We start from the raw sequence: 14,869 nt of genomic DNA, 5'->3' as shown, positions 1-14,869 counted from the left end.
ATCTTATTTAAAAGTCTAAAGTTCAAAGTCTCTTCTGAGATTCACACAGCCTCTTAACTGTAATGCCCTTTAAAATCAAAATATAAAACAGATCACAGGGACTGGAGAGATGGCTCAAAGGTTAAGAGCACTGGCTGCTCTTCCAGAGTTCCTGAGTTTAATTCCCAGCATCCGCATGGTGGCTCACAACCATCCATAATGACATCCAGTTCTCTCTTCTGGTGTGCAGGCATGCATGCAGGCAGAACGCTGTATACATAATAAATAAATCTTAAAAAGCAAAACAAAACAGATCACATACTTCCAACATATAACAGCACAGGATATACATTACCATTCCAAAACGTAGAGAAGGGAGCATAGTGAGGAAATATTGGATCAAAGCAAAAACCAAAACCCAGCTGGGCAAACTCCAAACTCTATCTCCATGTCTGATGTCAAAGTGCTCTTCAGATCTCCAACTCTGTTCAGCTTTGTTGACTGCAACACACTTCTTTGTCTTGGGCTGGTTCCACTCCCTGACAGCAGCTTTCCTCAGCACACATCCTATAGACAGAAGTTTTTCTGTTTCCCACCTGGTCTGCAGCCACTCAGTCCCAAGTAAACACACAGAGGCTTATATTAATTACAAACTGTATGGCCTATGGCTCAGGCTTCTTGCTAGCTAGCTCTTATTACTTAAACTCAACCCATTCCTATTAATCAGTGTGTTGCTGCGTGGCCGTGGCATTACTGGTCTGCTGGTATCTTGTTGCTCCTTGGACGGTGGGCTGGTGTCTCCCCTGACTCTGCCCTTTTTCTCCCTATATCTCTGCTTGGATTTCCCACCTGCCTCTAAGCTGCCTTGACATAGGCCAAAGTAGCTTATTTATTAGCCAATGTGAGCAGCATATATTCACAGCATACAGAAAGACATCCCATAGCAGTATCTTATGGCTCTGGCATCCCCAGCAGCTTTGGGGTCTCCAGGGTAATCCAGGCTTCAACTTCACAGCTTCACACAATGGTTTCTTTAGGCCTCCCTGCAGGGACGCCCCTGACATAAGCCTGGCCTTAGTGGCTTTTCTTAGTCATAAAGCAAGATTCCATAATCCATTTCTTTTGTCCTTAACTCCAGAATCATGTGGCTGAAGCTGCCAAGTTCTGCTGTTTACTGGGGCTGGGACATGGCCTCCTAGTTCAATTACATCTTCACCAGCTCTCTCTTTTCAATAGTTTCCTTCACTGCCTGAGCTTGGCTGTTCAGGAACTTGCTCTGTAGACCAGGCTGGCTTCAAACTCAGAGATCTGCCAGCCTCAAACCCAGATTCCAGTGCTGGGATTAAAGGCACATACCACTACACAAGCCTCTAATCTTTTCTTTAATTCCTTTTCTCAAGTTGGAAGCTTAGCTGGGTAGGATCTTGCCCTGAGGTCACCACTCCCTTTATTCGATTTCTTAATCTGTTTATCTCCATGAACACAGGACTTAGCTCCATTCCACTTCCTGGTGCCTCTTTTCTCAATCTGTACATTCTGTATTTTTTATTTGCTTGGCTTGCTCCTTTTCATCATAAATCTTCATCAGAGTGAACGCTAATAGCCACACAACAGAGTCTATACTAGGCTGTTTTGAGATTTCCTCTGCCAGCAGAATTAATCCAAATCTCTTCAATTTAGCCTCAAGCAGACTCTTTGGACAAAAGCAAAAAGCAGCCACATTCTTTACCAAAATATCATAAGAATAGTCTCTAAGTAACATACTAATATCCTTCTCTTCTCTTGATCCAGCCCCCCACAGTTCAAATCACTCTTAGCTCCACTGCCTTCCATGCTCCTGCTGGTATGGCCCATTAAGCAGCACTTAAAGCATTCCACTGCTTTCCTAACCCAAACTCCCAAAGTCCATATTTCTTCAAACAAAAGCATGGTCAGGCCTATCACAGCAATACCCCAGTCCTTGGTATCAACTTCTCTCTTAGTTAGGGTTTCTGTTGCTGTAAAGAGACATCATGACCATGGCAACTCTTATAAAGGAAAACATTTAATTGGAGTGGCTAGCTTACATTTCAGAGGTTCAGTCCATTATCATCATGGTGGGACATGGCAGCATGCAGGAAGACATGGTGCTGGAGAAGTAGCCGAGTGTCCTACATCTTGACTTGCAGGCAACAGGAAGTGATCTGGATCACTAGGTGTGGCTTGAGCATATATGAGACTTTAAAGCCCGCCTCTACAGTGACGCACTTCCTCCCACTAGGCCATACCTCCTAATAGTGCCACTCCCTTTGGGAGCCATTTTCTTTCAAACCACCAGAGTCATCTATGTCTCTATCATCTGTCACCTGTCAACCTGTCAATCATCTATCCTGTTTATCATCTATGTATGTATATATCAATCATCTATCTTTCTGTATGTTTAGCCACAATCTATGTCTCTCTATCATCTGTCTACCACCTGTTATCAATCTATCTATCATTTATCTATCATCTGTCATCTACCTACCTATTATCTATCTATCTATCTATCTATCTATCTATCTATCTATCTATCTATCTATCAATCATGTATCTACCTATCATGTATTGTCTATCATCTATGTCTCTGTATCAATCATCTATCTAGCACTTATCATATATATCAACCTGTCAATCTAGCATATATGTCTCTGTCAGTCATCTATCTGTCTGAGAGCAAATGTCCCCTCTGCAGATCTTTCAGCACATTATCCGGCGGGAGGTGACAGATGAAGACACACGTCATCTGTCTCGCAAGTTCAAGGACTGGGCCTATGGGCCTGTGTATTCTTCGCTCTACGACCTCTCATCCTTGGACACGTGCGGGGAGGAGGTGTCCGTGCTGGAGATCCTGGTGTACAACAGCAAGATCGAGGTGGGCACCAGGATGGGGAGCGGGGTCTGGCTGTGGCTGAGGCAGGCCAGGACCATAGAGCTGAGGGCTCTGTGACCCAAGTGGGAGAACAGTGTCAACTAAGCATTCAGGACAATGTCCAGCAGCTAGGAAACTGAACAGGGTTTTTGGGAGGGTAGGCTTCGGGACAGGTAGGTCTTGGTTGAGGATCCTGCTCTGTCACATGTATGCTGTGTGACGTAGGTGAGTGACTTAACCACTCTGAGTCAGCTTTCTCATTTGTAATGTGGGGTTGGGGGACCAGATGAGTCAGTTTTAGAAAATCCTGGTACAGACACAGTTCTGTCGGCTGTTATCATATGTGGTTGTAATACAAAGCTTTGAAAGCCCTGTCCACTTAGCAGACTTTAGTAGATACTGGTTCCCATCAGGAAATACTCTCCCCACGCACAGGCGTCACATGTAAATGTTGTCATTTAGTGGATCATTCGTCAGTTGTCAGTCCCCAACTCTGAGGAACATGCTATGGTAACACCTTTGTGGCCACATTGTCACAGGGATCCCAGCCATCAGATGGACAGCATTCTGGACAAATGGGCAGAACATGGGGGGGTGGGCAGGTGTGGGTGGCCTGCCTCCCAGCCCTGCCTGTGGCTCATGGCTCTGACATCAAGGACTTCCCTCATCTCTGAGATGAGAATTCAGCTTCATATAGATCCAGGTTGTAGGTATAATGCCTCTAATGTAAACTGATCCGCCGCTAGCATCTTCCAGGAGAACTGTATAGAGCACTATTGTGCAGGGCTCAATTATTGATGTCTGCCTTGGATGAAAAACTGGAGAACTGTGGTACATCAATCATGTATTGTTGTTGAGCTAAATGTCCCAAACCTGTTCTCTGATTGGACTTTCTGAATGTGGAATCAAGAATTTATACTTTCGGCTAGACCAGATTTGGGGAACATGAGAAAAGTGTGTGGGAGGGGTGGGGGTTGTTTTTTGTGGTACTGTGGATCCTACCCAGGGCCCTGTGCTTACTAGGCAAGTGTTCTATCTCTGAGCTATTTTCCCAGCCCCTTGGGTTTTGTTTTGAGACAAGATTTCACTGTATCCCTGGCTGGGAACTGGCTATTTAAACCAGGCTGGTCTCAAACTCAGAGATCCACCTGCCTCTGCCTCCTAAGTGCTGAGATTAAAGGCATGCAACAACCACACTTGGTGTTTCCCCTCCCCTAAAAAAAAAAAAAAAGAGCCAACAAGTTTTATTTCATTTCATGTGTATGAATATTTTGCCTCCATGTATGTCTGTGCACTACATTCCTGTTTGGTGCCAGTAGAGGCCAGAAGAGGGCATCATATCCCCGTGAAACTGGAGTTATAGATAGTTAAGAGTTGTCATGTGGGTGCTGGGAACTGAACCCAAGTTCTCTGCAAGAACATCAAAGCTCTTAACTGCTGAACCATCTGTCTAGCCCATTTTAAAAAATATTTTGCTTATTTTTATTTTATGTTCGTAAGTGTTTGCCTGTATGTATGTATGTGCACCACTTATGTATAATACCCATGTAGGCCGGAAGAGGGCATTGGATCCCCTGGATCTGGAGTTAAAGATGGCTGTGAGCCTCAGTGTGGGTGTTGGGAACTGAGTCCAGGTTCCTTGCAGGGGCAGTGGTGTTCCCAGACGCCAAGCCTGCCCTTCGATCCTGCATCCTTGGTTGTTTTGAGAGAGGCTTTTGCCGTGTAGTTCATGAACTTGGAATCCTCTTGCCTCAGTTCCCTAAGCACTGTGACTGTGGGTGGGTGACGCCAAACCCAGCTACAACATATACTCTTATTACTAGTGATATAAACACGTGTGTGCTACAGAGGACAGTGTGGAGGTCAGAGGGTGATTTTGTGGAGTCTGTCCTCTCCTCCCACCATCCTACGAGCTGCAGGGATTGAACTCGGGACCCCAGGTTTACACGGCAAGCACCTTTGCCTGCTGAGCCATCTCGGCAACCCAAAAGAGCTGTTCTTTAAGGGATTTCTGGTTCTGTGATGCTATAGAATATGAAGGAAGGGTAAGTTGAGGCAGAATTGTGCAGAACCTTGAATGTTGAGACCACCTGATTCCCTGAAGATCCCAGAGTGAGGCTGGAGAGTGGCTTAGGAGAAGAGGTGTAGATAGAGGGAAGCCATGCTGCAGTGAGCCAGCCTGGATCCCCAGCATGGGAAGGCAGCCATCACACCCCACCTGGATCCCCGGCATGGGAAAGCAGCCATGACACCCCACCTGGATCCCTGGCATGGGAAAGCAGCCATGACACCCCACCTGGATCCCCAGCATGGGAAAGCAGCCATGACACCCCACCTGGATCCCCAGCATGGGAAGGCAGCCACAACACCCTGCCTTTCACAGAACCGCCATGAGATGCTGGCTGTGGAGCCCATCAACGAACTGCTGAGGGACAAGTGGCGTAAGTTCGGGGCCGTGTCCTTCTACATCAACGTGGTCTCCTACCTGTGTGCCATGGTCATCTTCACCCTCACGGCCTACTACCAGCCACTGGAAGGCACGGTGAGCGCTTGTTTGGGAACAGACAAGGGAAGGAGGGCTGAAGGAGGCGTGGGGTGGGGAGGAGGATGCCCCAGCGCTGAGGTGGCTCTGAGCCTGGAGGAGACTCTGGGGGAGATGACAGGGACAGGAAGCTGCTGAGGATTCAGATGTTTGGGGCAGTGGGGAGCATCTGGATGGGGCCAGATGTTGAGAGCAGATAAGGACCTGCTGCACCTCCCCACCTCCCCAGCCCCCCTACCCTTACCGCACCACGGTGGACTACCTGAGGCTGGCTGGTGAGATCATCACACTCTTCACGGGAGTCCTGTTCTTCTTTACCAGTGTGAGTGCGTGGTGTTTGGCCCGGTGCCATCTGCCTGCCCAGCCCTCCTCCCCACTCCTCTCCTTCCTCTCCCTCCTCCCCCCCCTCCTCCAGCTAGTTCTGCTCTCTCTCTTTCCTCCTTCATCACCTGAGCCCACAGGCTCTTTTCTCTCCTTCACTCTGACTCCCTCTCTCTGATCCCTTCCCCGTCCTCCGGCGCCACCCCTGGCACGGGCTGTTTCCTCTCTTCCAGATCAAAGACTTGTTCATGAAGAAATGTCCTGGAGTGAATTCTCTCTTCGTCGATGGCTCCTTCCAGTTGCTCTAGTGAGTAGAGGTGCCAGGGCAGAAGCTTCTGGGTGAGGATGGTCATCCACACGGTGGAAGAGGTGGTACTGTGAGGAGTGAATTCATCCAGCTGGGTGGCTATAATCAAAAGGCTGGGCAAGGCCAGGCTTAGTTGCTAGTTACACCTATACCACGGAGAAAGAGAATTTTGACCTCTTATGCTGGTGGCTGAATGCTGGTGTCTGCTTGTGATTAAGAATTGTAATATTGTCTCTGTTATTGGGGAGAAGTGCTGAGATTGATTAATGATGTCTGCCCAGGTCACAGAATGTGGGAATCACTGTTATTTGTGCTACATCTTTTCCATTTCCTTTAGAATTAGAGAACAATGAAATTTAGCCACTGAATCTCCACAGAACTCTGAATCAACCCATCAATCTTTCTTCCTTCTTTTTAAAAACCCTTTTTTTCGTGTGTGTGTGTGTGTGTGTGTGTGTGTGTGTGTGTGTGTGTGTGTGTGTGTGCAGGAGTCAGAGGGGCACCAGATCTCCTGGAGCTGGAGTCAAAGGCAGTGTGAGCTGCCTGATCTAGGTGCTGGGAATCAAACTACGGTCCTCTGTAAGAACAGTATACGCTCTTAACCCCTGAGCCATTTCTCTAGCCCTCTGAATCTTTCTTAACAATTCCCAAAGGCATGGCTTTGGGGTCTTGTAGGGCCTAGGATCCAATGTCTAGAGCCAGGTGGTGGTGACACACACCTTTAATCCTGGCACTCAGGAGGCAGAGGCAGGCAGATCTCAGGAAGTTAGAGACCAAACTGGTCTATAGAGTGAGTTCTAGGGCAGCCAGAGAGACCCTGTCTCAGGGGGAAAAATCAAGTTGTCTGGTTGACTGAATGCTGAGATGTCACTACTCCTGTTCTCTTCTGGGGTCTTGAAGGCACTGGCACTTCTTGGTGCCCTGAAGGGCTTGAGATCGGGTTTCCTCCACAGTCTCATTGTCCCTTCCCCCCTTTGGCCCTCCTGCCATCTCCACCACCCTGCAGCTTCATCTACTCCGTGCTGGTGGTTGTCTCTGCGGCACTCTACCTGGCAGGGATCGAGGCCTACCTGGCCGTGATGGTCTTTGCTCTGACCCTGGGCTGGATGAATGCCCTTTACTTCACCCGAGGCCTGAAGCTGACGGGCACCTACAGCATCATGATCCAGAAGGTTTGGGCGGGGACCCTCCGCACTCACAGAGTACCTATACTGCGGCCTGTAGACCTGAGGACAGGGCACAGGGGACAGTGGGCCTGCTCTAGCATGGGGCAGGACAGGGTGGGGCTTGGAGAGAAAGGTGGGACAGGGGAGCGGAAGGTTGAGAACCTGTGTGTGCCCTTTCCTCCACAACACCCCCACCCCTCCCCGGTGTTAGATCCTCTTCAAAGACCTCTTCCGGTTCCTGCTGGTCTACCTGCTCTTCATGATCGGCTATGCTTCAGGTGAGTATGGGGCTAGGGGTGCTGGGGGTGGTGACTAGGCCTATAAGGGAAACCATCATAGGCTGAGGACAATGGCTATCCCTGCCTGAGATCCTCGTGTGTGGGCCAAGGCTTGCCAAGCTGCATTCCCCTCTACCAGCAAGCCTGCAAGGCAAAAGCCTTCATCATCCCAGTACAGATGCGCAGTCTCAGGTCAGAGAGGTCGCATAAGCTGCATGTGTTCAAAAGCTACAGAATGTAGGGCCAGTGAGATGGCTCAGTGCGTAAAGGGGGCTTGCTGTCAAGCCTGATGACCTCAGTTTGATCCCTGGGACCCACAGAGTGGAAGGAAGCACTTGACTTCTGACATTTGTCCTCTCACCCCCACATGGGTGCAATGGCATGTGGATGTCCCCCCACACACACACATAGGTACACCCAAATAAATGAGTGTGATGAAAACAGTGTTTTAAGCCAGTAAATGTGGAATGGCATATTGGCTACTTTTATGAAGCAAACTAAAGCTGAAACTTAGAGGTCAGGGTAGGGTACACTAGGTCATAGGTCAGGACCAGATATGACACACATGCTCATGTTACTCATGCTTGTGCCCAAAGCAGACATTGCTAATGGATCACAGAATGATTTTTCTGTTGTGCCTAGATCAGGTCTCTGAATCCTCTCACACACACTGTTTGAGTATCCACTGCACAATTTGTTTTCGTCTGTGAGTTACTACACTCTGTAGTTGAAGGCAGTGTAGCTTCCTACAGCCTGCCCAATGCAGGGCCTCAGCCTCCCTGACCTGGCTTTTTTAGGGGTAGCATAGCTGCTTGCTGCTAAACCTCCAAAGCTCCATCTGGGAAAAGATGGCGCCAAGAAGAGCTTGGGATATGTGCAGGCATGAGGGTCCTCACAGAGCAGAGCCTCTGGGACCATCAAGACAGGTGTGGCCAGCCAGCCTCGTGCTTCATCTCTGGATGGTGTGGAAGGGAAAGAGGATCCTGGGTGGAGTCCGTCCCTAGGAGTGCCCGATATTCTTCAAGTGACAGGCTGCATTAGAGCTTCTGGGGACAGATGGAGTCTGGCCACCTTTGTCCTATGCACTGTAGGATGTAGCTGCATCCCTGACTCCACCCACTAGGTGCCAGCATAGCCACCCAACCATCCCTTGTAACTACCAATCCTGTCTCTAGAAGTTGCCACATGTGCCCTGAGAGAAAATGATGGAGGGTGGGTAGCACCACACTCCATTCAGAAAACGCCTAACTCCTCAGAGAGTTTGGGGGGAGAGCAGAGGCGCCCCGAGGCTCTGTGTGTGCTCGCTGGCTTGGCTTCCCGCTGGCTAACCTGAGGCCAGTGCGCGCTGCTCCCATCCATCCAGTGGGGATACCCTCTCAGCCCCTCCCTGCCCATCCCGCAGCCCTGGTCACCCTCCTGAACCCGTGCACCAACATGAAGGTGTGTGACGAGGACCAGACCAACTGCACGGTGCCCACGTACCCCGCATGCCGCGACAGCGAGACCTTCAGCGCCTTCCTGCTGGACCTCTTCAAGCTCACCATCGGCATGGGCGACCTGGAGATGCTGAGCAGCGCCAAGTACCCCGTGGTCTTCATCCTCCTCCTGGTCACTTACATCATTCTCACCTTCGTGCTTCTGCTTAACATGCTCATCGCCCTCATGGGGGAGACCGTGGGCCAGGTGTCCAAGGAGAGCAAACACATCTGGAAGCTACAGGTGAGGCTGGTACAGGTGTTCCTCACCTTCCACGCACGCCATGGGAAGGTGAGGCCGCTGCCTGTGTCTTAGGATTGCTTCCCCCGCCCCCATGTTTAGTTCCCTCTGTGTCAGCTGTGGTCCAGCTCAGGGGACCCAGCTGGCTCCGTTCAGCATGATTTCATGACCTCTGTCAGCACGGAGCATGCTCAGAGATTCCCCCTCCATTTTCAGTCACTGTAACATAAATCCCTGAAGCAGAGTCATTTATAAAGAATAAAGGTTTTCCAGCTCATGGTTTTGGAGGCTGGGAAGTTCAAGTACAGTGCTCTGTCTGACGGGAGCCCTCTTGCTCCATCCTGCCGTGGTGGAGGGCTTGCACCGTGAGGCAGACCTGTTCTCAGAGCTTGAGTCTCTTCTGATTCTGCCTCGTGGGGGCTCTGCCATAAGCCGCATCTGACTTTAATTGTTGAGTGCACTGAATGCCCCACACTTCAAACCCCATCAACATAGCAGCTCTTAAGGGATACATTGAAGCCGCAGCAGACAGCATGGGCATTTTAATGGGTTCTGGGCTGAGCCTGTGCCTCACCTCGATTCAAAAGTGAGAATAGTGGCTGGAGAGATAGCTCGGGGGATAAAGTGCTTGCCACACAGCAAACAACAGGTTCAAATCCCCCCAACCCTTTGTGTAAAACTGGGTATGGAAGCACGTCTCCATAATCCTAGTGCTTCTATGGCAAGATGGGAGGCTGGGATGGGAGAATCCCTGGAGGCAGGAGAGCTATCCTAGGGTGATGGGAGACTCCCTGGAGGCAGGAAAGCTATCCTGGGGTGAAGGGAGACTCCCTGGAGGCAGGAGAGCTAGCCTGGGGTGAAGGGAGACTCCCTGGAGGCAGGAGAGCTAGCCTGGGGTGAAGGGAGACTCCCTGGAGGTAGGAGAGGTAGCCTGGGGTGAAGGGAGACTCCCTGGAGGCAGGAGAGCTAGCCTGGGGTGAAGGGAGACTCCCTGGAGGTAGGAGAGCTAGCCTGGGGTGCAAACAGACAAGAGACCCTGTCTTGTCTCAGACAGGATGGAAGCCGGGGCGGCGCCATGGGGTGCCCTCTGACTTCCCTTGCATTCATGCCTTGGCACACTTGTGCCCACATCCCCATCTACATGAACAAAGTGGGCCTGCGGTGCCCCCTTGTGGACACCTCAGCATTCTCCTGGGGGCCTTTTCTCTGCTCAGGGATGGAGGAGCCTGTGGCTGGGGGGCAGCTCCCTGAAGGAGGCTCTCTGTGATTCTGGAAAACAGGGACTCCAGGGCCATGGGCATCCATCAGCCTGGAAATTCACAGTGATTGTCAAACCTAAGGTCACCTCCCACCCCGTCACCCTTCTGGCCTGAGTATGAGGGAATCCATACGGGTCTGCCCATAGCTTTCCCATGTTGCTACTTCTCTGAACTCCAGACCACCCTATTTTCAAAAAGTTTCATGTAAAAGTGAAGCAGCCCTCCCCCGCCCCTTCTAAGCCCCAGCTTCTGGCCCTTCTGTGAATGGCTGGGGCCCAGGCAATGGCAGCCTATGTCCCTGCCTGGAGGTCCTGGGTAAGTGAGAGGCGCTGTACCAGCTGGGGAAGCTGTCCCCTGCTGTGCTCAGGCCCTGCTCCTCCTCAGTAGTCCCTAGAGAGTGGCCACTGCTACTGTGACATGGGCAAGTTCGTTGGCCATTCTGCCCTGGGTCTGTTTCACTTAGTTTTCCCGAAGGGTCCCCTGGAAAAATGGGTTTATGGAGGTTGTTTTAGGCAGGAGGCCCCTGAGGCTGGCTCTCTGCCCGCCTAGATCGGCCATTCAGAAGACCTATTGTTTAAGCTGAGTGTGGTGGCACATGCCTTTAATCCCAGTAGGCAGAGGTAGGTGGATCTCTGAGTTTGAGGCCAGCCTGCTCTACAGAGAGAGTTCCAGGACAGCTAGGACCACAGAAAAACAACAACAAAAGAGAACTATTGTTTAAAAATCATGCATGGCAGTGCACATACATCCCAGCATTTGGGAGGTGAAGGCAGGGGGATCGGGCAGTTGAGGCCAGCCTTAGCTACACAGGGAGTGTGAGGCTAGCTTGGGCTACCTGTCTTAAAGAAAGAAGGAGTTTCTTTGGCCTGTGGTTGCTGTAAACCAGGCGCCTGCCTGGGAAGCTTACCGGTGCCCCTGTGTCCTCCTTCTGGCAGTGGGCCACCACCATCCTGGACATTGAGCGTTCCTTCCCCGTGTTCCTGAGGAAGGCCTTCCGCTCCGGAGAGATGGTGACTGTAGGCAAGAGCTCAGACGGCACTCCAGACCGCCGATGGTGCTTCAGGTGAGGCCTGGAGAGGTGGGCCCCAGAAAGATGGGCCAGAGGGACGGGCTCCCATGTGCACCTGGGTTTCCAACCCATGGCAGCCCGAGGCTCCGGTAGGCTGTTCTAGGGTTCAGTCCTTCAGGGGATCTTGGTCTCTCAGCCTCAGTTCCTTTGACTACGAGGTGGGCACGGTTATGGCACCACCTCCTTGGGCACCCAGGACTTTCAAGCTGGCGTCCTATACATGCTGGGATGTTGGGATGCCTAGGGGCTCCATGGCCCCTCCCTGGGGGCTGGCAGGGATGGAAGGGGGCTCATATAAGTGCATTACCCTCCGTCTACTGCCTGTGGGCGAGGTTGTGTTGTGGCCGAAATGGGGAGACTGAGGGATCATCAGCTTGGGGGCTTGAGACCCCCCACTCATCTGCAGAGTGACCCACATTGCTGATGCCTTTACTTTGTTAGAAGGTAAACGATTCCTTGACAAGAGCTCACCAACCAGTGTAGATTATGGCGTGCCCCTGGGAGTCAGGCCCCATCGTATTGCTCATCTGTGGAATGAGGTCACACACACACACACACACACACACACACACACACACACACACACCACCTGCCCAGAGGTCTAGAACTGATGCCTTGTGACCAGTTTTGTAACCATCAGAAAAGAAGCCCCACATCACACGCCTCAGGTTCCTCGTCAGTAAATAGTAACAGCAAATGTATCTCCCTTGCCAAGTCTCATATGTAACCATGGCTCCCCAAATAGAGGCCATATGAGAAATAACAAAAAAAAACTTTAAAAAACACAACTTATATTAGGCCAATTTGTTCCAAGAGACCATCACCAGACTTTACCAGTGTCCTAATAAAAAGAGGAAACTGTGTCAAGGAATATATGCATTAAGGAATGAATAGAGTGTGGTATATCCATACAATAGAATATTATTTGGCTGTTAAAAAGAATGAAGTTCTAATTTCTGCCACAGTGTGGATGAACCTTAAAAACATGCTAAATCAGTGGTCCTCAATCTCCCTAACGCTGCGATCCTTTATTACAGTTCCCCGTGGTGTGGTGATCCCCAACCATAAAATTATTTTTGTTGCTACCTCATAACTGTAATTTTGCTACTGTTATGAATCATAAAATGGATATCTGATATGTGACCCCCAAAGGGGTCATGACCCACAGGTAGAGAACTTCTTGCTAAATGAAAGAAGCCAGACATGAAAGGCCACGTGGCCTATGGTTTCATTTATATTCCTATAAATGGCCAGGACAAGCAAACCCATCGTGATGGACGGTCACAGGAGTGGGGAACAGGGACTAGTGCGTGAGTGCTGGGGAGTCTGGGGAGCGAGCTGGTGACATCTCCCAGCACTGTGGATGACGTTAATGGGGTTATGGATGGAAAGGGACTGGAGCGGTTTGGTTATGCGAGGAGGGCGTGCTGGGAAGTACTAGGTCAGGGAGGTGACGTGGGGTTGGGGACAGGAACAGTATCTTCGGGCTCCGCAAACTCTGCTTCTCTCTGCCAGGGTGGACGAGGTGAACTGGTCCCACTGGAACCAGAACTTGGGTATCATTAACGAGGACCCGGGCAAGAGTGACATCTACCAGTACTACGGCTTCTCGCACACCGTGGGGCGCCTCCGCAGGGGTGAGTGTGGCATCTGGGCAGGGGCCCAGGCTGTCCCTGCCCCAGGCGTTTCTGAGCAGTTCTCTCCAGAGACTAGGAAGGTGGGAGTGGCCACCATTGGGTTCCCCTGCTACATCTGGTGGTGCCTTTGCAACTCTACCCCAAAACCTTCCCTGCTCCATGATGCCAGATGGTGGGGTTTCGGGGTGACATGAGAGATCCTGGGCAGCCCCATGGGGGGAAGTCCTTTTTATTTTTTAAATTAACCCTTAAAGGCAAGAGGCACTGTTAGAGGGCATGCCCCAGGGCGTTCTGACCCGGTCTTCGATCTTTGTTCCTCCCTGTATTGCTGTGTGCTCCTGGGCAGGCATCTTGACCTCTCTGAGACCGTTTTCACCTCTGTAAAATGCACATGATAATATACCTATCTCAATAAATGACTGCAGAGTGCCCAGTACTCAGTGGTGCTCAATGCTTGCACAAGCTGTCCATCAACCCTTGCCCTCTCTGCACTCTTGGTCTAGATCGCTGGTCCTCAGTGGTACCCCGTGTGGTGGAACTGAACAAGAACACGAGCCCAGACGAGGTGGTGGTGCCCCTGGATAACCTAGGGAACGCCAACTGTGACGGCCATCAGCAGGGTTATGCCTCCAAGTGGAGGACCGAGGATGCTCCGCTCTAAGGGCTGCTCCAGGGCCAGAGCATACCGCCCTGCCTGGACTTTGCTCCCTTCAACTGTCTACCACATTTCAGCATTTGGCCTGTGTCTTCCCACTTGTGACCCCAGAGGTGAGGGCCTATGGAGACTGGGAGGAGGCCCCAGGACCCTCTGGTCCCCACCAAGGCTTCTGCCCTCAGCTCTGCCCCTCCCCACATGAGGGATGGGGCTCCTGGCCACCCGTTCACTCCCATGGAGTCATCTAAGCCAGCTCAGGGCCCCTCCGCTCGCAGGGCTCAGGCCCCTGTCCCTCTTGTGCATTATTTATTGCTGTCCTCAGGAAAATGGCATGGCAGGACCCCACTCACCGCTGGAACCCAGCCAGGGCTGAAGCTCCTTCGGGGACATTGCAGCCAAGCCCTGGCCAGCTAGCCCTGGCTAGGGTGGGTCTTCTGTACTTTGTAGAGATCGGGGCCGTTGGTGCTCAATAAATGTTCGTGTATTCATGGTGGAGATGGTGGGGATGGGGACGGAAGTGGAGAGTGACAGGCACAGTGTCACCAAGGGAGGTGGGAGGGCTGGAAACCTGTGGATGAGCACCAGGCACCAGAGTGTTGGTGCCAGGGAAAAGGCCAGTGGCGTGATCCTGGTGGAGGAGGTGGTGGGTGTGAGCCTGATGGAGGTGGAGGGTGTGATCCTGGTGGAGATGGAGGAAGTGGTAGGTGTGATCCTGGTGGAGGTGGAGGAGGTGGTAGGTGTGATCCTGGTGGAGGTGGTGGAGATGATACACTTCCACGCTTTGAACAAAGTGCAGGGGTGTTTGGCTCAGGGGCACACAGCCACCCTGCAGACCTACAAGGACATCCCCCGCCCCATGCACTCTTTTTGTTAACAGAAACAGACCCCTCCAGGCTTCTGTGTCACCTCATTTAAATCTCACGGGGAGTCTTACAAAGTTGACACTCTTTAGATTTTTTTAAATTAATTTTTTTTTATGTGTGGGGGTGTTTTGCCCGCACGTGTTAACCGTGCGCATGCAGTGCGTGCAAAGGCCAGAAGAGGGCGCAG

General features: G+C 51.3%; 1 protein-coding gene across 1 annotated transcript in view; it reads left to right on the top strand.

The window, feature by feature from the left end:
* The window catches only part of Trpv4 (transient receptor potential cation channel subfamily V member 4), a 28,655-nt gene extending 14,348 nt beyond the window's left edge, over positions 1-14,307 (top strand). The window contains exons 6-15 of the mRNA XM_059249563.1: positions 2,693-2,872; positions 5,253-5,411; positions 5,641-5,733; positions 5,966-6,039; positions 7,046-7,211; positions 7,417-7,483; positions 8,886-9,202; positions 11,394-11,521; positions 13,043-13,164; positions 13,668-14,307. Coding sequence (XP_059105546.1) covers positions 2,693-2,872; positions 5,253-5,411; positions 5,641-5,733; positions 5,966-6,039; positions 7,046-7,211; positions 7,417-7,483; positions 8,886-9,202; positions 11,394-11,521; positions 13,043-13,164; positions 13,668-13,825 — 1,464 coding nt within the window. The 3' untranslated portion in view covers positions 13,826-14,307. The remainder of the gene's footprint in view (positions 1-2,692; positions 2,873-5,252; positions 5,412-5,640; positions 5,734-5,965; positions 6,040-7,045; positions 7,212-7,416; positions 7,484-8,885; positions 9,203-11,393; positions 11,522-13,042; positions 13,165-13,667) is intronic.
* The last annotated feature ends 562 nt before the right edge of the window (positions 14,308-14,869 follow it).

Source organism: Peromyscus eremicus, chromosome 23, assembly GCF_949786415.1.
Source record: "Peromyscus eremicus chromosome 23, PerEre_H2_v1, whole genome shotgun sequence".
Classification (NCBI taxonomy): Eukaryota; Metazoa; Chordata; class Mammalia; order Rodentia; family Cricetidae; genus Peromyscus; species Peromyscus eremicus.
The sequence above is the reverse complement of the archived record's forward strand: the minus strand, read 5'-3'. Positions and strand labels throughout refer to the sequence as shown.